Genomic DNA, 24,730 nt, shown 5'->3' with positions numbered 1-24,730 from the left:
GGATCAGGTGCCTAGGAGGAGCAAGCATCCCTTGTCGACCGGTCAAATGAATATATGTAACCACAACAATCGAGTATAAAAATCTGATAATTCACACTTTCAAAGTCCAAGGGCAGTAACTCAGCGAAAAATCACAAAATTAAGACTTAATCTTTAACTTGTTATGGCAAAGCAATGTACCAAATATCAAATGTAAGCACAACAAAAACGTCCGGAAAACAAATAATCCATGCCGTTTTCCCAAGACCAAGGGCCACAACTTGTGAAAAATCAACGGATCGACACGAAATTCGAACTTGATCTGTAATTCCTTAAGGCAAAGCAATGCACCAAGTATCCGTAGATATCTGCAAGCACAACTTAACAAAAAATCCGGAAAACTAATAATTCATGCTGTTTTTCTAAGTCCAAGGGCCGTAACTTGGTGAAAAATCAACGGACAGACTAAATTTGAATTTGATCTGTTATTGAAAAGCAATGTACCAAATATAAAATATATATTGGCAGAAAAGTAATTTGCCGGACTGATGAACAGATAGACGGAGTGCAAACCTAAAGCTCACTTCAACGGCTCAGGTTCGATTTTAGATCCCGGTACCTTAATAAGCCAATGCATTTCATATAAGTATTCAATGTTCATTCGCCAATCGACCAGGAAGTGAAAGTCATGGGTCACGGTAGGCGTGGGCATGATAAAGAACTCTCACTGCTAGTCTTAAGCGCCATCCATAAGCCAGAAGAAAAAATAACGTGTGGCCTTCAACTCGAAATTTAGATATACTGACGACGTTTTATCCATTAATAGTAATCATTTCCATTCATCTACCGATTGGATATATCCTAGTGAACTCGAAATAAAAGACACCAGTCTTACATAGATACCGGGTATCAACGATAAACAAGTTAACTTTATGAAAACAATCCATCGTCAACTATGTACTTGTGTTGCAATATTCCATTATCACCTGTACATGGTGCTTATATGTTTCTCAACCGATTCGATGCACAAGAGCTTGTTTCTGCGTGTGATAAGTTTTTAAATCGAGGAAGGCTACTAACAAGTTGATGTTACAGAGGTATCAACAGTCTCGTTTAAAGTCAGTATTTCGCAAATTATATGCCAATACGATCAGTCATTAGGTAAAATGCTGTCTGACGTATTTCATACCAATTGTAATACCATTCTTTACCCACAGATTTTGACTGCATATTACTCAGTTTACGTGATCGAGAAATAGGACTCACGGCGGTTTTCATCGGTCGACAGGGAATGTTTACTGTCCTCGACACCCGATTCCACCTATTGTATATCCACGGGTCCGCGTTTGCCAAACTCTTACTATTTTTTTTACTCCTTATAAGATTGATCACTGTTCGTTATCCTCATCTTTTTCATTGTTGTTTGATCAAATAATTGAAAATCCCACGAAACACAGCTATTTTATGCGTCCAAAATCTTGGGAATCTTATAAAGTAAAAAAAAAATGCCGTGTTTACGAGATTTTATGAAGTATGACAACTTCCACACTAGTTCTTGATTATGACCGTTGTAACACATGCTTTTTGTTGGTCGGGATTCTCTATCAGTATAGATACTTGCTAGGCTGACATTCCATGTTTGCCCAATTCTTAATTTTGTATTTTTGTAAGAATTGTGATTGGTCACCGGCGATAAAAATAATAATAGCCTTTATTAATCCAGGATAACACACATTAGCATATAGCTAGTTTCCATTGACGGTGCTTTTCATCTGTCAGCCAGATTCCCACTGCTGTGATCTGTCAGACCTTGTTGTACAGAACAGACATTCTTACTTATTGTTTTTCTCTATATAGGGCATAATTGTCAATAAAGACTGATACTCCAAGCAGAAGATTACTCCAGTTACTACCTCTTCCTCTAATTAGTGAACATACATACGTGCAGAATAGTCAAGATCACGATCACAAGCTTCGCCTCATGAAAGAAGTTAGATAAAAACACCGATTAAAGCTATATATGTCAAAACTGCAACCTTCGAATGATGTTTTCAGAGAGGGATTTTAAAGTTGGCTATTGGCTTCGGGTTTCGTCTGCCAAACCCGGTATTGTAATCATAGACAAACGAACAGGACTGTAAGAATTGCATGGAGTTTCTTTACAGTATTATTAGAGCAATCCACGTTGACCAGGATTTCAAGACTCCTAGATAACCCTGATCTGAATCAGATACAAATCGGACTAGGCTGGAAGAGCAGGAAATCTACTCTTGCTTTGAATAACTCGTAATGCCGGCAATAGGAAGTTTATTTTTCCCTTCAACTTCAACTAGGATCATCCGTTTCGAGTCTGTGGGATGAATGAAATTGCTATCGCCCTCATAACCAGTTATTAAGTATGATGAGGTAGTTGATGGACATCGTCTTGTGTGGCTGTAGAGTCCAATTATTGATTTGCATGCTCTATTGCAACCCTGCCATGTGAAGACTGATGCAGTTTTGCTGGCGGTATTTGATGTAAATAGTGTGTAACTTTCTTTTTATAATGTTTCTCTGCAATCTTGTTTCCAATGTGTTCGAGTCAATGCTGTATATTTCATGTTGCGTTTGCAGACATATTTAAAGTGCAGGCGAGGGAGTCCAATGCTCTGCTTAGCACCGACAAGCTCTCCGTTGAGTAAAAACTTGGGTATTCTCTCGTCCTCAATTCGGTGTACATGACCTAACCAGCGTAGCCATCTTTAACGAAGGAGTGTATACATGGAGGGTATACCGGCTCTTGTGAAAACTTTGTTGTTTGTAACCTGGTCTTGGTAGGTGATACCAAGTATTCGTCGAAGGCATCTCGTGAAGTTTCCGCTCTTGTGATGAATAGATGGTCCATGATTCACTGCCATACAAATGGTGCTGATGACACACGCTTTATAAACCGCCCAAACCACTAGACTACTGCGAAAAGTAAAGGTATTGCAAAATATGTTCATGTTTAGTCAAGAACACACTGAAAATATTCACAATTTGATCTCCGTTTGGTAAAATGAAGCTTGTAGCAGTCAAGTGAAGTTTCAGTTTCTTTATTTGTTCACCAAATCAACATACATGAATAGAGCCTACCAATGTCAACCACTCTACGCGTTTTCGTAGAATAAAGATTTTACACAAGAATTCCCCTAACTTTGATAAATCTGGTGTTACCACTATTTAGAAAGCTCATAAGTTTGAAAATGATTTGGTTTCCTTGGTAAAATTTTGAATTTGACTATAAATGGACAATTTAAAAGAAAATGAAACTCATCTTCAATGTTGTTTAAAGAACACTTGGTACACAATCTTTTAGAATGACAGAACGTACTACATGTATATAATTATGTCTGCCGACTTCTGTATTAAGATGATGATTGGATACGGTTACCCGAAGTTAACTGAATAAAATTTTAGAAATATGAGCAACAGATTAATTTTTTCCTTATTAAATTAGATTCTATGTAGAATTGCCCAAGTTTTAATAAACGAATATTTTTTTTGGTGAAATCAAGCAGAAACTTACAGATCAATAAAATAAATAACTTATTGAACAGGCAGAGTGCAGTAGAGCCTTTTATTCAATTATTTAATTGAATATCAGCAGTGGTAGCCTGGTGATTAGGGTGTTCCCTTCACAAATCCCAGGCACGGTCGTGTCAAGCCTAAAACCACGGCACTCAAAATAGGCAGCGATTGTTCCTTCGTTAACAGGTCCAGTCCAAAGACTATTTCTACCTACGTAGCTATTAATAGCTACGTAGGTATTTAAACCTACTTAAAGTAGCTACTTCTACCTACTTTTACCTGTTTTTGAAAATATAAATAAATAATAATTAAGGCGCATCTTTTAAACAGGTCAGTCCATGTTGTGCATGTGCACGACAAAATTCAGAGTGTAAACTTGAATACTTTACGAGGGTGGAGAATGCAGAGGAAATGCATGAAAATTCGCCCCAAAAGCCTTTAATTTAAAAATGCATGAAGGTAAACTTTAAAATCGATACAGATTTGTAAGACATTCCACGCTTTTTAACACGTAGCTTTGATCCTAAGCTCTTAGGAAATGGAACTGGATGCTGTTATTTATGCAAATTTGAAAGGTTAGAAAGTAATCATTTTTGTCCAATATTTCTGTGGTATTCATCGTCAGTGTAAGTTAATCAAGAAATTTGGTACACACCATATTGCGCCGTTCCTGCGTTTGGCCACGAAATGCAAGTAAAGGAAACAGTAGGTAAAAATAGCTACCTAGAGTAGGTTTAAATACCTACGTAACTATAAGTAGCTACGTAGGTAGAAATAGTCTTTGGACTGGACCTGGTTAAGCCTCCAGCACTAGAAGAAGTGAAGATAATGAACAGTGACCAATCTCATTTCCTATAGATAATGCAGAATTAAGAGTAGGGCAAACACACCCCTGGAATCGTCAGAGGTGGGATCAGGTGTCTAAGAGGAGTAAACATCCCCTGCTGACCAGTCACACACCGTTGTGAGCCCTATATCTCAATCAGGTCAACGGAGTAATCTGGAGTCAAAATTAGTATGTAAGGAATGGCCTAACAATTGGTATGAAACATGTCAGATGGCATTCGACCTAACTAGTTATATTTGTGAATTAGATCATTATAAAGACCATAGAATTTGTGAAATGCTGACTTTCAACGAGACTGTTTAAGGTAGGTCCTTAGTCCTGGATTTTTGGGGTTTAGGTAGCATTTTTTTGTTTGGAATCAATAAATTAACATTCAGAGTAATGAAAAAAGGCAAAACAGTTAAGGGTTTCCATATTAATTTTCATTACATACACCACTAAAGTCATATACCCCGATGTAGATTTTTATGAAATTCATTGGAAACAGTTATTTGTTGTTATTTTAAAATAAAAACAACAAAATATTTTTTGAATTGCATTTATTTATCGGGAAACATGTCAATAACTGAAACACATGTCATTTTCAATATGTTCATCAAGTTTTAGATTAATGTGTGGAAAAATATTGAATTAGTGTTATTCCCCAAAATGTTAAAAAACAAACAAATGTGGACGCATTTTCCTTATAGCATGGTTTACATATCATTTTTTCTGTTTATATTAGTAGAGTTACATCTGTTATAGTTATTCATGGGAAAAAATCCATACCTTTCCTTAATAATTTCAAATCTATAGCTTCCAGATTATGTATACCCCCATCAAAAACTGAAGTCTGGCACCATACAGCTGAGCTATTTAAATCACTCGGGATTAAAATTGTATGTAATTTCATGAAAAAACACAGATAATGATTCCTTATCACCTTGGTAAAATGTTTGTCAAAAATAAAGGAAATATATCGCATTATGGACTTGATAAATAATTGAATGAAAACAGAGTTATTGTCCTTGGATTCAATATTTTGAAACATATAATTGACTATTCAAATATAACTAAGAATTTTGAAATATTTTATGACTAACAGGATTTTTTACAATAACTATTGAAAAAGATTCCAACAAAATTTATGTTCCTATCATTAAATTATTGACTTTGCAAAATCCTATGACGTCACACGAGTGTGGAACTACGTTAAGTGAATGTCACATGCTGTTTCATAACAAAATCCATACTAACTTCTCCCCACTTCCTATGTTTGAATTGAGCATTAGTTAAAACTTGTGGTCAATTCAACAAAAGAAAAAGATGTTTCGATGTGAGTGAAGAATTAACTCTTAATCTATGAAATGTCAATGGAAAATCAAGACACAGAAAACTTAAGCAATTTATTATGATATAAAAATCAAGATTCACATACATTTGATCACTATCAACAGTCACATGTAACAAAAGTCACGCTTCTTGCACGATGAGGTCTCGGGCCACTTGGAAGGCAGCAATCAAAGAACTCAGTTGTATCTTTTCGTTGGTACCAGAAGCTAGTCTGTGCCTAGGTTATAAAAAACCGAATGCATTTTTCAAAAGTCAATGTACTTTACAACCAATGGTATGAAATGGAATTGTGGTCCTACCCTACCCTGGGGGGGGGGGAGAGAAGAATCATGATTTTAATAAACTTGAATCTGCACTACCTGTGGATGCTTGTGCATTACTATGGGTAATCATGAACAGCTGTTATTAAGGACAAAATTGCTAAAGATTTTTTCTCTACATTCCCATGCAAAACTTCGATACCCTGTTGTGGCCCTCACCCTTTCCCGGGAATCACAAATTTGAATCTGAACTATCTGGAGATGCTTGCATATCATAAGTATTCATAGCCTTGCTGTTATTGAGAAGATTTTTTAAAATAATTTTTCTTATATTAACGTGCAAAACTCTGATCCCCTTTTGTGACCTCACCCTACCCCTGAAGGCCAAAACTGGAACAAACGTCAATCTGCATTGAATATCAATATGACTCATCATGGCCCTATGTTCTCGAGAAGAGGATTGTTAAAGATTTTTCCTATATATCTGCATGTAAAATTTTGATCCCCTATTATGACTTCACTCTATCTCTAGAGGTCTAGATTTGAACAAACTTGAACCAGGAAGCTTTCATGTAGATTTCAGCCAAGTGGTTCTTGAAAGGAAGACTTTTGAATGACCCCACCCTACTTTTGCCTTTTAATGATTATCTCTCCCTTTGAAGGGGTATGGCCCTTCATTGAACATGAATCCCCTTCACCCCAGGATAATTTGTGCTAAGCTTAATTGAAATTGGCCCAATGAAAACCAATGTTGAAAAGGTTTGCATAATAAAGCTGAAGATTGCCAGAAAAGGGCAAGTAATATGTATTATTTTTCTTCTTCATAACTGGTAGTGAATAGGACACAAAACAGAATATTTTTGATATTATTAATATACTGTACAAGACACTGAATACTCACTCTACTTCTGCCATTTTGTCAAGAAGATGAATTTTAACACTTATTGGTAAATCAACTGAAATGGGAAAAAATGAAAAAGAATTTTTTTTTCATTTATTGGTACAAAGTGAAGGTGGTTAAGTAAGCAATACAGAATGAAAGCAACATACAAAGTGAAGGTGGTTAAGTTAACAATACAGAATGACAGCAACATACAAAGTGAAGGTGGTTAAGTTAACAATACAGAATGAAAGCAACATACAAAGTGAAGGTGGTTAAGTTAACAATACAGAATGAAAGCAACATACAAAGTGAAGGTGGTTAAGTTAACAATACAGAATGACAGCAACATACAAAGTGAAGGTGGTTAAGTTAACAATACAGAATGGAATGTAGAACAAGTTACAAAGTGAAACTGAAACCTATCAGATGCAAGGGAATTTCCAGAAAAAAAGTAGCCATATTAAAGATATGGTTGATTTTTTTTTTTTTTTTTTTTTTTTTTACACATGACAGATTTTAAAAATAATCTCAAATTTAAAAAACAAATGGTTTTGAATCACTATAAGCAGTATTTCATTGTCTGGAAAAATGATCCAAAACTTTTTTTTAAAATGTCAAATCATAACAAATCTTATGTACTGATTTGAATGGGATTAACAGTGCTCCAAGTCGCATCTGCTTTCAGGTCGCAAAATGGCAACCTAAAAATATTTCTGGTCGCCATTTTCAAATTTCTAGTCGCCATGTTCAAAATTTCTACTCGCCATAGTAAAAGTTTTTGTAAATATAAGACTTACAAGTTTTTTTTTAAAGATATGAATATCTTGCAAGTAAAAAATCAACACCATGTATACATTTTGTTTGTTTTTATTTTGAAACTGAATAGAAATGTGCTGTGAAACATGCTGGATGCTAACAAGCCAAGTATTACTCTGGCAAAAGTTGTATTGCATTGGGCCATCCTGTATATTTTACAGTACGCTTCTGGAGAAAACCCAGCGTTCTACACAAGGATTTGCTTTAAAGTTATCAATAAGTGGGCCTTCACTGCTTATCATGTTATGCGAATAAGAGCTCCTAGTTTTGTTGGATCTTTTGCTGAACAATTAGTACCAGCATCAATAAGAACACCACATCCCGAGTTTGATTGTCTTTGAAAATTAACAGCAACAGTTGCCCCTCTCGACTTACTGCTAATGCAGTCACGGACAACGACATGTCTCTTACTGTTACCGTGAATAGTCACATTTCCACGTTTGAAAGATGTACACTCGGTCGTGGCGAAATCGGACAATGGATGTCTAGAAATTGTGGACGTTGCTGGCTTATTAGCCTCACAAATTCTGCAAAACATTTTCCATCACGAAAATTTCCTCCGCCATTTCAGGACTGGGGTTCTTCTTTTACTTTTGCATTTCTCTTTAGACTCTGCTACACCATCTTTATGCAGAACTTTCCCCGTGTGATTCTTGAATTTCTTTGTTACATGTACTAGGCTGAGGCTTCTGTTTTTTTACTATTGATAAATCCAAAGTGCTCTAAACCTCGTTTTCCCGCCATCTTGATTGTTTTGACCGAGACTGAATAATATCTATTCAGACTTCCGATCCCGATTCTAAAATTTTACTGGTTGCCCAAATTTACTTCACTCGCGAAAATGTGACTTAATTAAAATCTCTAGTCGCAAAATTGATTTTCTTGTCGCAAATGCGACCGTTTTACTCGCAACTTGGAGCACTGATTAAATACATATGATATTAGCATTTCTAGGGGGAAATTGGGATTCAGCTGATAAGATGAATGTTATTTAACAGTAATGAAAGATGTAAGAACCAATAAATTATCAAATACACTGTAGATTTTGCTGAAAAATGGTGTTCAAATGTAAGAGGTCCATAAGGAGCACGAAGACGTTAACAGAGGCTCTTACATGTAAAATAAGGCCTTTCTACACACATTATAAATGTATAAACACAACTTACGTCTATGTACATAGGTATGAACTTCAGTGAGTATGTCTTGTAGAGCCAAGCCCTTTTCTGTCTTCATTTCCAGGATATCTTATCAGCATTTAAGGACCAAAAGAGGGTAGTATAGTTTTTTTTTTAAAAATGTATATATATATATATATATATATATATATACACATGTACACAAACAAATCGAATGTATTTTCATATAATTATATTTTAAATTAACACATTAACAAATTTAAAATTAGTAGTGCATTATTTTACCAGTTGATGAAGAATTAATATTTTACATGAATTTCAGTTTAGGGGATACCTTACAGCACACTCAGTAACACTGTACTGAGCAGGAGTATTGATGTATATTTATTTGAAAATGACAAGAGGTCCATGGGCCACATCGCTCACCGGAGTCACATTGGCCCATATTCAAAGATTTTCCCTATATATTCGCATTTAAAACTTTTGATCCCCTATTGTGGCACTAACCTAACCATGGGAGTCATGGTTTTAACAAACTTGAATCTGCACTATGTCAGAAAGCTTTGAAGTAAATTTTAGCTCTTCTGGCCCAATGGTTCTTGAGAAGATTTTTAAACAATTTTTAAATGACCCCACCCTATTTTTGTGATTATATCCCCTTTGAAGGAGACATGACCCTTCAATTGAAATAAACTAGAAAGCCCTTAACCCAAGGATCCTTTTTGCCAAGTTTAGTTGAAATTGGCCCAGTAATTCTGGAGAAGTAAAAAATGTGAAAAGTTTCAAGATGGACAGACGACAGACAACAGGTGATCAGAAAAGCTCACTTGAGCTTTCAGGTGAGCTAAAAAAAAATATGCAACTCTAACTGGTGTTTTCTCTTCCCACAATAGTTACTGTTAGAGGATTTAAGGGTTTTCTATTTCATATAAATACATGTACATGTAGATTAAATAGACAAGAACTGACAACTTCATGTGTTCCCCAATTTACAAATAGCCTCGATCAAGTGATACGCATCAGATTACAGCGATCAGCTTACAGTGCTTTATTACAGAGAATGTAGAAGTACCGCATACTTTATCATATCAATATCAGGAATGATTTCCCCAACATTAGCTTTCAGGGAGCTGGAATACTTTGTGAAGGATACTGTTATAGGATGTGGTGAAGCTTTCATTGAGGACCCAGTTGATGATATTTTCTATGTCTCGTCTGAGCGGGTGTCCAACACATGTGTACACGTTATCCTCATCCACCACATCATGTGCCATGTGTGTACTCTGTCAAAATAAAACACCGTAAAATACAGCAAGATGGAATATTGTATAGGGGGTTATTTTGGCATCAGGATTTTATTCACACAAGAAGTTTGATATACATGAATGTTCCTTTATTATTTGACAGATTTTAGCTGTACAAACTTGCATATAATAAAAAATATGCCATTATTCACACTTTCCAGTTTTAGCAAATAGATTTAGTCAACATTCCCAATGCGCCCAAAATTACCCAATGTATGGAATTAAAGTTTTTATTAAAACACTTCCTCTTTTCCTATGAGAATGTGAATTCACAATTTCATTAAAAATTTACAGATCCTACATATGATGCATGTCAAGAATGGAAAATTCAGAGCACATGTTCATTGAAAGAAAATTATAAAATCTATGAACATCCTTTGAGCCATGAAATTGGGTCAAATTCTGTACACACAGTAAATGGAAATTTAAATCAAACCTTACTTGAAGAATATTTAGGGCTTTTCTCATATCACCATTGGCCAAGGTAGCTAGTGCTTTCATTCCATCTTCTGTCACATTACATCTACAAAACATACATTTCTCAGTCCTTCAACATCCCAAATACAAATAAATCAAATACTTAAGATATTAGATCCTATCTTTAAGTAAGCTGGCAGTCCCAGTGCTATGTAAACAGGATGTGTTCCTGACACATAATACCACAATGAGTTACCACTTTCAATTGAGGCAAATTTTACCTTGATGAATGACCTTTACTTTAAGCAGTCACATCACAATTTGAAGTTTCTGTTTCATTTAGTTCAAAAAGTTAAGACCATAGTAAAAGTTTCTGTCCATGAGAGACTAAAGTAATAAGTATACCCCTCGAACTTCAGTTTCGGAAACATAATACAAAAACCTCTATACTGTTAAAACAAAATGACTTTACACACATAAACATTCTCCCACATTCTCTGTGTACTGGGTATATCTTAAAGTCAGGTAATTATAAAATAATCATGAAACCTTTACCCTTCTTGATCTATGACATGCTGTAAGCGTGGTACCATTTGATCTGTCCCCAGGGGACCAAATCTGAAGCGAGTGCACCGTGATTGAAGAGCTGGGATGATCTTGGACAGGTAATTACAGATTATACAGAAACGAGTGTTCTCTGTGAACTTCTCAATCACTGCAAAATTACAAACAGCATTGGAAAGATTTTATGCAGAAACAAGTGTTTGTTCTCTGTGAACTTTTCAATCACTGCAAAATTATAACACAATACAAGTGAAATATAACACATTTCATATTCAAAAGTTACAGGTCGCACATTCAGTTTTCTTATACATTAACATAGTTGAAGTTAGCTGCAGATATTTAGCTCTCTGGGAAAATATTGGGACAGACCAGAGAGCTACAGATCCACCCCTTATAAAAACCTTCGATTTACGGAGCAGAAAAAAATGTGCATAAATTTAATATTAAAAATTCCTAACATATTCTCCTACTATACACGTGTCCAAACATACCATCAAATATTCATTAAAGCTCCATTAGACCTGAAAACTCGCAGTTTCAAACCCTGTTCATTTTCATACTCATACACTCTTTTTGAAACAATAATGTCTATGTGAACTAATGTCCCCATAAATATTTTTAGTGGAATATTTTGGATGAAATCATTCTAGTTTGGTTTAATAATAATAATTCAAACAGGTTTTAATATTGAACTAAACCCATTACCTTCATTAGTTTGTTCCCCATCCACGCCACTCAGTTTTTAAATGGAGTGTAATGGACCAAACTAGTCTTTGGTAGAATTTTTGATACTCAACAGCTTATTCGAATTAAACAGTTATCAAATTTCTATTAATTATTTGTATTTATAATAAATAAAGAGCTAATACATAACTTGTATTGAATATTATGAATAGATACAAATAGCAACAGGGTTCATATTGACTGGTACTTAACATGGCTATGTCAACAAATGAAATAATTTGAAGCTGTGACTTTTCGGATTGCATGGGGTTTTAAAGAATATTTGAAGGTATGTTTGGACACAAGTACAGTTGGAAAATATGTTTGGAATTTTTTAATAATAAATTTATGCAAAATTACAGTGATATAAGGCCTCAACCGTGCACATTTTTTCCTGCGATGTAATCGAAGGATTTAATATGGGGGTGGATCTGTATCTCTCTGAAATGTCGATATATTTTCTCAAAGAGCTACAGTTCTGCAGTTAACTTAAACTATGTTTAAAAATTATGCTGGACCAACTAATCATTATTTGCCATTAGAACCAGACTACTAGTCCGGCATTCTCTATAAAATTTAAGAATGGATACTTCTGTAAACTAGATTGTCGAATTCGTACCTCTCCGTAAAGCATTCTGTGCATCTCGTGTCATGGCATCAGCTTCATCCAGTATCACAATCTTAAACCCAGATCTGAAAATCGATAGAATGAAACACGTTAAAGTACAACACGACAAATCAGTCTACATACAGACAACAAAGTAACAAAACACACCATCATAGAAGTATTTAATGTAGTTTTTCCATGTTTTGAAGAATAGCGAGAAAACGTTGTATGATAGGAACGTGTTTGAATGCCTATGCATAGTAATACAAGGCGTGGCCATAGGAAGGCCTATATAAAATGTCGATATCATGAGAATGACCTTCATTCTAAGCCAGTCTCACGAGTTGACGTAGCACACTTTTTTATTATTATATTTAATTATGGATAAGGTCCGTTATTCACCCTTAGACGTTACTTAACACTTGCTTTCGGACACAGCAAGGTTTCCATAGTTTTTTCAAATATTTTATTTATGGTTTTTCCTGGGCGGTTTTTAACGTCAATAATGGTGTGTGTGTGTGTGTGTGTGTTTCTTGACACTTTGTTATTAATTCAGTACTTGCATAAAACTTGTTCATGTCAGTTACCATGTATGTAGTATATTTGTTGTAAAGTTATTAAACGCCGGCTGCCCGACAAGCTTGCCTGGCTTACACCAAAGTTGTGTTTTGTTGTCTTGTACGCTAAAGGATTGCATTCACAGAAGTATTTATTATACCCCCACCCCTCCATTGTTGCCATGGACATAATAATTTTGTAGTTTACATTTCTTGTCAGATCTTACATGTATAACAAGGTTTCTATACATACATGTAACTATACAACTATAACTCCATGGGGAAATCATAGGTATAGACCAGACAGCTATAATTCCTCTCCATATAAAAATCTTTCAACTTATGACCCAATTTTTCTATGCTCCAATCCAGTGATTATCTCCTAATATTGAATGAAATTTTACTCAAAACTGCATGAAATTATCATACAAAGAGGGGGGACTCCGTGGTCGAGTGGTTAGAGCATCGCGCTCAAAATCACACGGCCTCTCACCTCTGTCGGCGTGGGTTTGAATCCCGCTCGCGCTGGTAAGTGAGAAAGTTTCCCAGTTTACTTTCGGAAGGTTGGTGTTCTCTTCCCAGGTACATTGTAACTGGGTTCTCTCTTCCACCAATAAAAACTGGGCGCCACCAGATAACTGCGAAATTGTTGAGTGTGGCGGAAAACATCAATCAATCATACAAAGAATTCCTAACATATTTCCCCTTATACACAAGTTCCAAACACACTTTCATACATTTTTTTTTTTATCAAAACACCCCTTGAACTGAAAATTGACAATTTCAATAAAGTTCACTGTATAGCGTTCATGGAGCCATGTTAAATGGTCAGTCAATTTAAATCCTATTGAATACCCCCCCCCCCCCCCCACTAATGTTTCTAAAACTATGATTTGGAAAATCTAATTTTGGGTATGAATGGGATTTGATTAATGTTTGAAGGCATGTTTTAACACAAGTGGGGAGCTATGCTGGGTGTTCTTTAACAACAATATCCTGGGATGGGATTGTAAAACCTGAATTGTGCTCAGAAAAAAAACTGCGTTGTAAAATAAAGACATCACAATGGGTAGATCTTTTGTTCAGCGATCTACAGTTCTGCAAATATCTAATACATACTTGAAGATTGTTCTTGTGCTAGCAAAACTCAGAACCTGTCCACGAACTATCCCTATTCCTCGATCATCTGAGGCATTTAACTGGAAACAAAACACAAACATATGGGATTTAATCATAAATCTGTCAGTAAAACATCCTTGTCAAAAAGTGCTTTAAATATTCCAACAACCAACAAGGCTCTACATTAACTCGTTTTTAATTGTCCATCATGATAATTAAAATGAAAATTTTCAATTTGCACTTAATTTTAAAAATGCGATACAACTGTTTGAAAATCGATTCAAGAACAGAAATGGTCAAGTTACGTTAAAGTTATCTATCATAAAGCATGGATGAAATAAAAATAAACTGAAGTTTTTGTGGTAGAGAATCAATTGTGTAATGCTTTTAAGGGTCTACCCTAGAGATACCTCGGATTTTCGTATGCATAAAATATAATAAAGCCAGATTATGTAGGTAACCTTTTATAAAGCATTACTGGAAAAATGACATATTAAATGAGGAATTTTTCAAAAAAAAAAAAACACCCCCCAAAACCCAAAAAAAACAAACCAGAAGCACTTTTAAAATGTCACATGTATATCTTCAATGTTTTATAACAACTATAATGTACAAGGTCTGAAAAATGTCAAGTAAAAGCTGTGAAAGGACTTGGTTACACAAAGTGGGTATCATGCTTAAAAAGAAGCAAGTTCAACAACATTCTAATTTTTCGAAGCATGTTTGATCACTTCCAAAAAGACACATCTTCAAGGCTTCCATAGAAGCTGTACAAGGGGTTGATAACAAAAATAGGTACCATCTATTCTATGCTTTAAAAATGACAAAGTTCAACTGCATGTAATTTTTAAAAAAAAAAATGTCTGATCACTTTCAAAAAGACACATGCACAACTTCAATGTGTCCATAATAACTGTACAAAGTTTGAGGAATGTCAAGTTAGAGGTGTGAAAGGAGTTGATCACACAAAGTAGGTACTCTATTACAAGGATGCCCGCCCAGTCACCCACCATTCACTATAACTTTAAGCTGGATGCACATTGTGTAACCCAGCCAAATATCAAACACCTTGATGTTCTTGGTATTTCTAATGGGTAATCAACTCATCTTTCCTAAAAGACCACCAACCCAAAGGTAACAGTATACTCCCTGCCCAGTCCCTGCTGATTTTTGTGAAACATTCTACTTTTGCTTTATAAGTTCCTTATTTTCTATTTTTCAGCATACTTGTTAGCAACATTTTGAATCTATACTGGACAAGCAGACATGTTACGTTTCATTGCATTACATCATTTTTTGCCGAGACCATAGTAAGTGAAGGTAAATTGATATAGGTCAATGCTAATTTTGAGCTGAATTGCTGACCTCTAGAACCATGGAGTTGAATTCCTTTGGGGAATATATTTGTTTGGCAACTGCTAAAATGGTGCTGGTTTTTCCTGTCCCGGGCGGTCCATAAAACAACAGGTGAGGTAGTCTGTTTTCTTGGACAAACTTGTCAACTAAAATGAAGGGAAACAAATAATTATACTGACAATTTCTATTAATCAAAACCTTGCCTTCTGGCTTCATTTCTGCTAGTTGTCTAGAATTGCAAAGTCAAATGGATAAACCTTGTGAATAATCTTCATTATATCACAAGTGAATACTTACTAGTTGAAATGATCTCTTTATGGGATATGAGTTCGTCTAACTGCTTTGGTCTATACTTCTCAACCCTACAAATATTTGCATCTAAAGGCAAGACTCAAAAACTCATTTAATGTCAGAAATAGTTTTTGTACTAAATGTAGGTGGTGCATTTTGCAATTTATGCACAAACATTTTGCATTGGGATTAATTTGGATACAAAGGATATGCAATAACACTCTATAATATAACAAATTCTGTGAATGGAATAATTTTGTACAAATTTTTCTTTATGATGTCACTTATGCAAACTTCCCAAAATTCATGTAAAAAATTCCAATGACTAATAATTTAACATCAATCGCCCGAATCCCTCATTTGACACCAATTTTCTTTTTGCTTTAAAAAAATTACGTATCATTTTCTCAGCCAAGTTCACATTGAGAATAGTCACATACATGCAAATAAATTTTCCTGTTTTCACCTGTCAGCTGCTCAGACATCTAACCTATTGCAATGCACAACAATATGATGTTAATGATGTCTTTGTGCAATTGAATAATAGTTTTGGTGGGTTCTAAAAATTAAAGGTGTAAAAAAAACTGCAGGTGTGTATCTGTAGTAAGGAAATACTTTGAAACTAGTTGAAGCAAGATATAATACAAAAAAAATATTTTTTGAGTCCCCCATTTTCATTTGAATTATCTTGCATTATATTAGTCTACAAAAACAATATGGAAATCACCAGGACAGGCACATGAAAATTTAACATGTCTGAAACCGTGAAGCAGGATTATAGTATTTCCCTCCTAATTCCTGAAAGCGCCAAGCAGGTAATTCTATAATGAAAACTCATACACATAATGAGGATTCGGACTTTGATTGATAAGATTTATAAAAATATGGGCTATACGTACATCAAAACTAAGATGAGTTTTTCATTAAGCATGTTATAAACATCTCATAAAGAGACAAGAGGCCCACGGGCAACATTGCTCACCTGAGTCATCTTGACCCATATTTAAAGATTTTCCCTATATTCGCATATAAAACTTTGTCGAATTGATACCTATTGTGGCCCCAACTTACCCCAGGGAGACATGTTTTTTTTCTTCATTTTACAAATTTGAATCAGCACCATGTCAGGAAGCTTTCATGTAAATGTAAACTTTTCTGGCCCAGTGGCCACTTGAGCTTTCAGCTTAGGTGAGCTAAAAATGTTTGATAAAAAAAGATATAGGTTTCTCATAGCAAATTTCTAAAAAAAAAAAATTCCTGCTAGACCTTGAGCAAGAAAGATAACTCACATAAAAGTGTCTAAGATTTTTCAAGTGAAAATATGGCTCATTTTGATGAATTTTTTTCTGTCACCCCAAATCACCTTATTCATTTCTAATTTCAATAAAATGATAAATGAATGCTATCTATCAACTTTGGAATGATTGAATGTTCGTCAGAAGTCATTCTCTACCCAAAGTTCCATGTACGTATTATGAGCACTACATCTCTGTCAACAGCTTTTTGCAGAAATTTTGTTAAGATGTCTAATATCCAACATTTATGTTTTGGACTAAATATTTAGTCATATTATGAAATGCTTTTGGTGCAATTAAATTATTGATTACTGTAAATTATTTAAAATCACTGTTTTCTGATCCTAAATTGGAACTACTTAGTAATAAGCGTATGAATGTAGGGCAGTATTTTTTAGGGGACCTGATTTGTGGCAGAATATCAGCCCCAGTCCCAATCTGAAATTCTCTGAAATTTTACCAAAATCTGACTGAAAAATTGCCAATTGTAAATTTAGAAAATTCTTTGTATGACGTATCTAAACAAAATGTTTATATTGTGTACACTTTATCTACTATGACACAGTGATGAAAACCTTGTGATTTCTGATACAGTGGACACTGTCAAAGTACTGGTATTCATTAAATATGAAGCATGGTTGTTATACATTAATTAAATACCTTAAAGATACTTCATTCTAAAGAGTACCTGTAAAGTGCGAAATGAAATCTACCGAATCGAAACCCACCGAAACAAAACAGATTGTATAACCAAACTCTTTTAATCATAATAATTAAAAATGGTATCTTAGAACACTGTGAAAGTTACCACATAAAAATAAAATTCGCCTCCCCTTTGATGTAGGCTTTCGGCTTGACTGATACAAAGTTTTAAAAGTTGGAAAGGGGGGAGAGTAAGCACAAAATATCTCAAGTTGATTGAATACCATGTGCAATTAGTTTCGGATCCATAAATTTCAGAACAGATGGTTACAGTCGCCGGCGTTGGATCCGTCTTTGGGCATAGATACATTGTTTAAAGAAGCTGGTGTCTGAGAAAGTTGAAAGCAGGAAGAGCTCTTAATCTCTTATTTCATCTCTAACTGCTGAGGTGCGAGTAATTTCAATAATGGAAAAAATTAAATAGTATACCATATCATATGAATGCAATTCGTTAAGATATAAATACATGTATTATTAAAAATTATTATTGATATATAGTGAGTCTAAAGATAACTCTATACATTTGGGGTGTTGCTAAGACGGGGAATTGAAAACGGGACGGCAAATAGAATTTTTTTAATGCAATAATATCAGGAGGAGGTCAGCATTTTGTAAAATAAAAGGCTTATGAACAAGGAAAGCAGAGATTACAAAGAGAACGGGAGGATATACTTAGAATCCACCGTTTGATATACGACATACAAATACACAATATCCACATGTATACATAGATTTGTCTTTAGAGCAAAAATTACAGAAACATGTATCTAAGCCCAAAGGCAGATCCAACACCGGCGACCCCACCCCTCGTTTAGTGTGTTTTCCCAGACCTCTGACCTGTAAGACTGTAACCTTCCGTTCTGAAATTTATGGATCCAAAATTAATTGCACATGGTATCTAATCAAGCCGAAAGCCAACATCAAAGGGGAGGCGAATCTTATTTATATGTGGTAACTTTCACAGGGTTCTAAGATACCATTTTTAATTATTGTAATTAAAAGAGTTCAGTTATACAATCTACAATCTGTTTTGTTTCGGTAGGTTTCGTTTCGGTAGATTTCGTTTCGCACTTTACAGGTATCCTCATTCTAAATGTATGATTGATGAATATCACAAATTTTATGAATTTATGAATTTTCCGAATTTTCTTGTTTTGTCGCTAATTTTCCCAATTGTAAGGGCCCCAGTCCCAACGCTGGGATTTTTTTAGGGTCTGTTGGGGGTCGAAATAAGGCCCCATTCCCAATGCTAAAAAGCAGGTATATTTCCCAATTTTTGCTTTGAAATTCCCAAACAATGAAAACAAATCAAGCTGAGTAGCCTAATTGTTCATAAATCTTCTTCACAATTTCCAGACATGAATTATGAAGGACTGCTCCCAGATTCGGTGATGGCGTCAGTCCAAATATTCAGCCAAGCCAAATCTCAAGTTCGGAGATTAGCAAAATGTGTGTTTAATAATTTTTCGAACTTCAGATGTTCAATTTTTTTCCAACCGTTACACATAATTCAAACCAGGGATAGGAAACATGTGAAAATGGATTTACAATGAGTAAGTGATGATTTCCTTGTGACAGATACCATGCATTAATGTTAAAGTTGTGGAAATAACTTGTCTGTTTAGTAAATCCAGACATAACAATCGAAGTGTAAACAGTCAACAGTTATGGCATTTACATGTTTTCCAGAATCAAAACATGGAAGGTTTGCAAAGAGAAGTGGGTGTAGGCTATGGCTGCGCCTATCCACTTCTCTAAAGAGAACAGGAGCGACACGAGCCTGCCTACGCCCTTGTATGTTGAATAGGAAAATCATCAATCAATATTAGTTTTGATGTATATAGCACACACTTTTGTAGGTCTTCAATTGACTGTAAGTCTTCATTAAGGTATGTCCATCAGAATTGGTGAAATATGAGATAGATCAGTACGCCTTTACAACATGGTACACTGAAGTCTGAACATTTCTATTCACTCTGTAGTTCTCTCAACTTTCTGTAAAGTCATTTAATTAATCATATTTAATTCTAAACTTTATAGCTTTGTAAACAAAAAATAAATTCTGACCCATGCAAATTATAAACAAAACACAGTTTACCATGGTAAATTAGGATTGTTTCTCTCCGTCGAAGCTGTATCTTCTTTTGTTGACATTTTTCCCGGCAATTTTTTTTTCTGACTCTCGTTCAATTCACGTGACAGACGAGATTTAAACAAGATTCAAGATGGCGAAAGTCATTGGATATTTTCCGTCGTTTGTCATCCGACTTCAATGTTTGTTGTATTCCTGAAAGATGACTTGAAATGTAAATGCCCCAATCTGTCGGACAGTATGTACAGAAGCAGAATATTACGATAATTAGACGACAAGATGTCGGATTCTTCAGACGCAGAAAACGAAGTCATCGAAAAAACTCTGAAAGATGTGGAATTCATACAAACTATGATAGATAGCACTGCCAAACTGCTACTTGGTTTGCGAAATGAATGTGCAGCTACAAATGATTTGACACAGAATGAAATTAGAGAGCAAGAAGTGAGTACAGAGTTAATTTCAGTCCACATTTTTGACAAGATTTGGATTGCTGTGTCATGTCATATTCCGTTGTTTTTGTTGGAGACTAGGAACCCTGGACGTGGGGATGGGTGTTTCCTCCGAGTGGTTCCGACATTCTATCTTTCGTTCCTGGTTACTTAGACATTCAGTTAGTGAAACAATGAGTGTATGTCTCCTAAGAACCCCTTTCTCTCTTCTTTATTTTTGTCTACTACATTATAATTTTGCATTTGCTACAGCAGTACTGGAGCTGAAACAATACAACTCTCAGTATAATAATAATTTTGGGAAAAACCAGTAAATTTTTAATTGGGAATGGGTCCGTTTACCGAACTCGTATGCAAGAATATTAAGGCCTGTCTGACATGGTTAAAGGTTCTGTCAGACCGGACAAAGTATCGTCAGACCAGATATTTGATTATATGATGTACAGGTCTTATATTTGATAGAAAGAAAACAAAAGAACTAAACCAAAATGCCTTTTATTGTTATTAACAGTAATGCATCTCCCATTCATATCCAGCCAAACACGGTCAGTTTTCTAACCATCCTGGAACTCATGAACACCACGGGTGCCTTTGTAATTTTTAAAGTGGTCCAGGTCCAGCAATTTTTCTCTCCTTTCCAAGATTGTTTATTTTACGTCCTTTCAAGATATTGTCCCCACATATTGAGACATCACCAGCTGTTTGAGAAGCAGGGTTCGAAAGTAACTTGTTCAAGCACTAGTCCTTACGGACTAGTCACTGTTGATGTTCACTAGTCCGCAAAGCATTTCACTAGTCCGTCCAATATATCATAAAATGATCTTCATTTTAATCAAACCAAACACATCACAGTTGCAAACAATTCAATTTCTGACACCTACAGAAGAAAAAGAGACCACCATATTTTATTTCGTATTCAAAATCTTCAGAAGCATACAATATTAACCTCCACGTTAATCCTTTTATAAATGTCCATAAGTGCGTTCGAGATCGATGTTCCTGTTGTTTTGGTGCTCAGATTTTAGAGTCACAGGAGTTCGAAATTTTATCAATAAAGTCAATAAAATTCACTCGATTGACCAAGACATGAGCTATAGTGTTATGAACTACTGTGTTAGAGTCGCGAATGGCGAGAACATGTGCGCACAAACGTGCATGTTCTCAGACCACACTACTTGCAATTCTTACACCTAGAACACGTTCTCGTGATGTGTACTTGGCGTTTGGAATCAGCAGGAATTTGACAATTTGTGCACGTTCGAAGAACGGCGGTCTCGAACGCACTCCATATGTTTGGAAGATCAGGATGTCATAGTCATGCAAACACTTGACCATGCAGGTAATCAACCATAAGTTCAAACATCTAAGAGACTCAGACAAATCTTCCTAAAAAATCTTTACCAATTGAAGATTGATTTCCGGATTTTCACTAGTCCGTACAGACTAGTGCTATAGAGAGTTCACTAGTCCGACACGTTTTTTACTAGTCTCGGACTTACAGACATGTGTTAATTTCGAACCCTGAGAAGTACCACAAATTTAGACCTATGCTTTCAATGTACTTGGAGCCTAAGTTAGTAGTAAGTGTTCTTTAATGTATTTATGCCTGTCACAACACAGGACCTTCAATTTCAAGGTCATATCCAAAAGACCCATGATTCTTACTCATCATACTCATAAATGACAAGCATATGGTGAAGGAGCAATCATTACATCTTAAGTTTGATGCGGCCGTGGTACGAGCAGAGCTTGAACCCACAACCTCCCAGTGATTGGGAAGGCCATGTCCCCTGCGCCGTAGTCCCATTCAGGTGAAAATTGGCACATTAAATTATCTAATCCATGTGCCAAAGTGCGCATTTATTATCGATTGTAACTTACGTTTTTTTCTCTCTCTTGAATGAATTGGGTACGACTTACTTATTTTTGTTCATTTTTAATTCTTATGTATTCTGATACACCAAATCTCATTGGTCGAAGCAATATAAATCAAAATAGATAACCAATAAACTATTTCCTCTTGCATCACATCTCATCACATCTTCTCATGCTTATACTTTAGCGTTTAAGTTTCAGAAGTCCAAGGACAGATTGACAGAAAATAAAAAAAAAATAAAAAAACCAACGAGAGACCGTCTTCAAATACCAATGCCGGTAAATGCAATGATACCGTTGAGAAGGGGACATTGAAACAAGTAGAAACATTTTCAAGAGCGGTGAAAAAGATCGTGGTCATGGTTCAGAGTTTCAATTAAAACAATAATGTTCCACTGCACATCTGCTATTTATTGAAAATGGTCATTCAGAATATGTTGATTGCCCATTAAATCTGAAAATGGCCCATTGAAAACTTGAACCGAGAGGCCATAGTCCCATAGGCCATTTTGGCCTTCCCAATCACTGCCTCCCGGTTATGAAGCAAATGCTCTATCACTGAGTTACCACAACCAATCTTTTCTTAGTGGGTAGAGAACCTTTTACAAAATTGATCGGCCATGTTGTGACCTTCACCTGCACATCCTGATCCCGAGTTCTAATAATCACATCACACACAATATTTTCAAACTATCATTCGGACCTACATTTTCTAGCAAGTTATCTGTCCAGAGAATTTTTTACCAGCCTTGCCGGCAGGACAAACAGTTTTCGACAACTCTGCTATATCTGTGCATATATGCAGCAGATCATACAAATTATCGGAGTTGGAAATTTTCTACTTTTCTCATTTAGTTTTGCAGTTGAATGTAATCATATGTGTGATGTGAAAATGAAGATGCTATACACATTCAGATGTATCTTTAACAAAGATGTTACACTTGCCTCATCTGAGTTTAACTTTCTGGTTCCTTGACCAGTTGAATGATATTATGATAAGCTTATGCACAGCTCAGCATCAACAGGGAACTAATTTGTAAAAGCTTAGAGGGAATGTTGGAATGATGTTATCCTGATTATGTGTCTTGATACAAACATGGTTTAAACTTGACTAAGTTTTACATCAATCATGTGAGCTCCTGTCCCTAATTTCAGAATCAGGTACCCACAAATACAAGTCAAATACAGTCTACTCCGGATATAATGAAATTCAGGGGACCAACCTGAATTCTTCATTATATCCAAAGTTCAATATAACCAATGCTGAAATACACAAATATTGCTACTGGGGGATTTGATTTAACTTCAATATAACAGATATTTCAATATAACCGACTTCAATATAAGTGGAGTGGACTGTAGAGAGTTTTGTAAGCTTACTTGCTGGTTCTTTTAGATTTGTCATACAAAGATACATTACATGTATTCAGTCATTTTAATAGACTTAAGATAAAAATTTGTATCAATTTTCATATTCATCAGTTCTTAATTGAAAAAGAAATTTATATATGTGACATTTTTATAATATGTAACAATGCTATGAATTTCCAGTTTTGTCTCACCTGCAGTTTCCTGATATTACAAATGCCACAGGTGTGCGACATTGATGGCATTTATTTACCAACACCGATAAACTATACCTTTGGAAGTAAAATGTTTCTTGTGTGTTCTTGCATCAACACATACACTTTAGTAACTATGAATTGTCAAAAAGACTTTTTCATTGTAATTTATTATCAATAGTCTTTTCAAAACTTATTGTTATATTGCTCCTTATGATGAAACTGTAAATGAACACTGCATGATTTGCAATTCATAAAAAATAAGTTCAGTTTACCGTGACATTTCTTCCTTCTTCTTTCATGTTTGATTCAAATGCAATCATATGATAAAACATTTCTATTAAATCATTTATTTTAATTTTTATTGAATTTTTGAACATGGAACCCATGAAATGTAATAAAGTGCTGTTGCATCATGTTAAATTCATTCACATGTGGGCAAGATATCAATGTTATGGGTCCAAACAAATTTTTACTTGCATCTAGCAAGTGAGAGTGTACAAATCATTGCCATGCTATTCTTTATACTATAATATGCCTAAAAGCAGATCATAGCTGTTACATATCTACCTGAACTGTGATTTAACTCATTTAATAAGATTTATTCAGGGATAAGTAAATAATATTCTGGGTGGTGGATCAAGGACTTTCAGGATGGATTCCTTAGAATATGTTCTACTGACATGAACCAGGGAGATAACTTTTGAAAATACTGTTTATTATCCCTTTGCACTTCATTGTGACTTTGTGAGCAGGAATATAGCAGCTGAACTGCTTGTGTGAGTGTGTCATTGTGAGTAGTAGAGAAAGCAGTAGACACTCTGGACTCTAGAGGCGGCATTTTTTTCTTTGTTTGATCGCTTTAATACTTCACCATGTTCACGTGTAACTTTGTTACCAACAGAGGAAGACTCCGAAGAGTTCCTATTGATTTTGGGGTCAAAAGGTCTAGGGTCACGATCACACAGGAACTCACTATATGGGAGCTTGTTGACTCTTATGGGGTCATATT

The 24,730-nt window shown here is 35.2% G+C and overlaps 2 protein-coding genes across 9 annotated transcripts in view; one reads left to right on the top strand and one right to left on the bottom strand.

Moving 5' to 3' along the window:
- Positions 1-5,747: 5,747 nt before the first annotated feature.
- LOC125676485 (replication factor C subunit 5-like) lies at positions 5,748-19,927 on the bottom strand. Its single transcript, XM_048914348.2, has 11 exons — positions 19,836-19,927; positions 15,747-15,811; positions 15,459-15,595; positions 14,094-14,173; positions 12,430-12,503; positions 11,079-11,238; positions 10,548-10,629; positions 9,956-10,085; positions 8,833-8,910; positions 6,869-6,923; positions 5,748-5,924 (listed from the first exon to the last, which is right to left on the bottom strand). The coding sequence occupies exons 1-11, from the start codon at positions 19,889-19,891 to the stop codon at positions 5,828-5,830; spliced, it is 1,014 nt and encodes a 337-aa protein (XP_048770305.1). The 5' UTR covers positions 19,892-19,927; the 3' UTR covers positions 5,748-5,827.
- A 10-nt stretch (positions 19,928-19,937) lies between these two features.
- The window catches only part of LOC125676453 (kinase suppressor of Ras 2-like), a 49,689-nt gene continuing 44,896 nt past the window's right edge, over positions 19,938-24,730 (top strand). For 7 of the 8 annotated variants that reach the window (XM_048914340.2, XM_048914334.2, XM_056164542.1 and 4 more), the window contains exon 1: positions 19,938-20,273. In XM_048914340.2, the coding sequence (XP_048770297.1) occupies positions 20,109-20,273 (165 nt within the window). In that variant the 5' untranslated portion in view covers positions 19,938-20,108. The remainder of the gene's footprint in view (positions 20,274-24,730) is intronic. The other variant, XM_056164549.1, reaches the window with a different exon arrangement.

Source organism: Ostrea edulis, chromosome 1 (assembly GCF_947568905.1).
Source record: "Ostrea edulis chromosome 1, xbOstEdul1.1, whole genome shotgun sequence".
NCBI lineage: Eukaryota > Metazoa > Mollusca > Bivalvia > Ostreida > Ostreidae > Ostrea > Ostrea edulis.
This window is presented reverse-complemented; position numbering and strand designations above follow the sequence as displayed.

What these genes read in the sequence shown, in the direction of transcription:
- LOC125676485 (XM_048914348.2), bottom strand. Translation starts at nt 19,891, where the DNA reads ATGTCAACAAAAGAAGATACAGCTTCGACGGAGAGAAACAATCCTAAT. An exon ending in TCAACTCCATGGTTCTAGAG is followed by an intron (nt 14,174 to 15,458) that starts GTCAGCAATTCA and finishes TTTTGTTTCCAG; the next exon opens with TTAAATGCCTCAGATGATCG. An exon ending in AGCACAAGAACAATCTTCAA is followed by an intron (nt 12,504 to 14,093) that starts GTATGTATTAGA and finishes ATCGATTTTCAG; the next exon opens with ATCTGGGTTTAAGATTGTGA.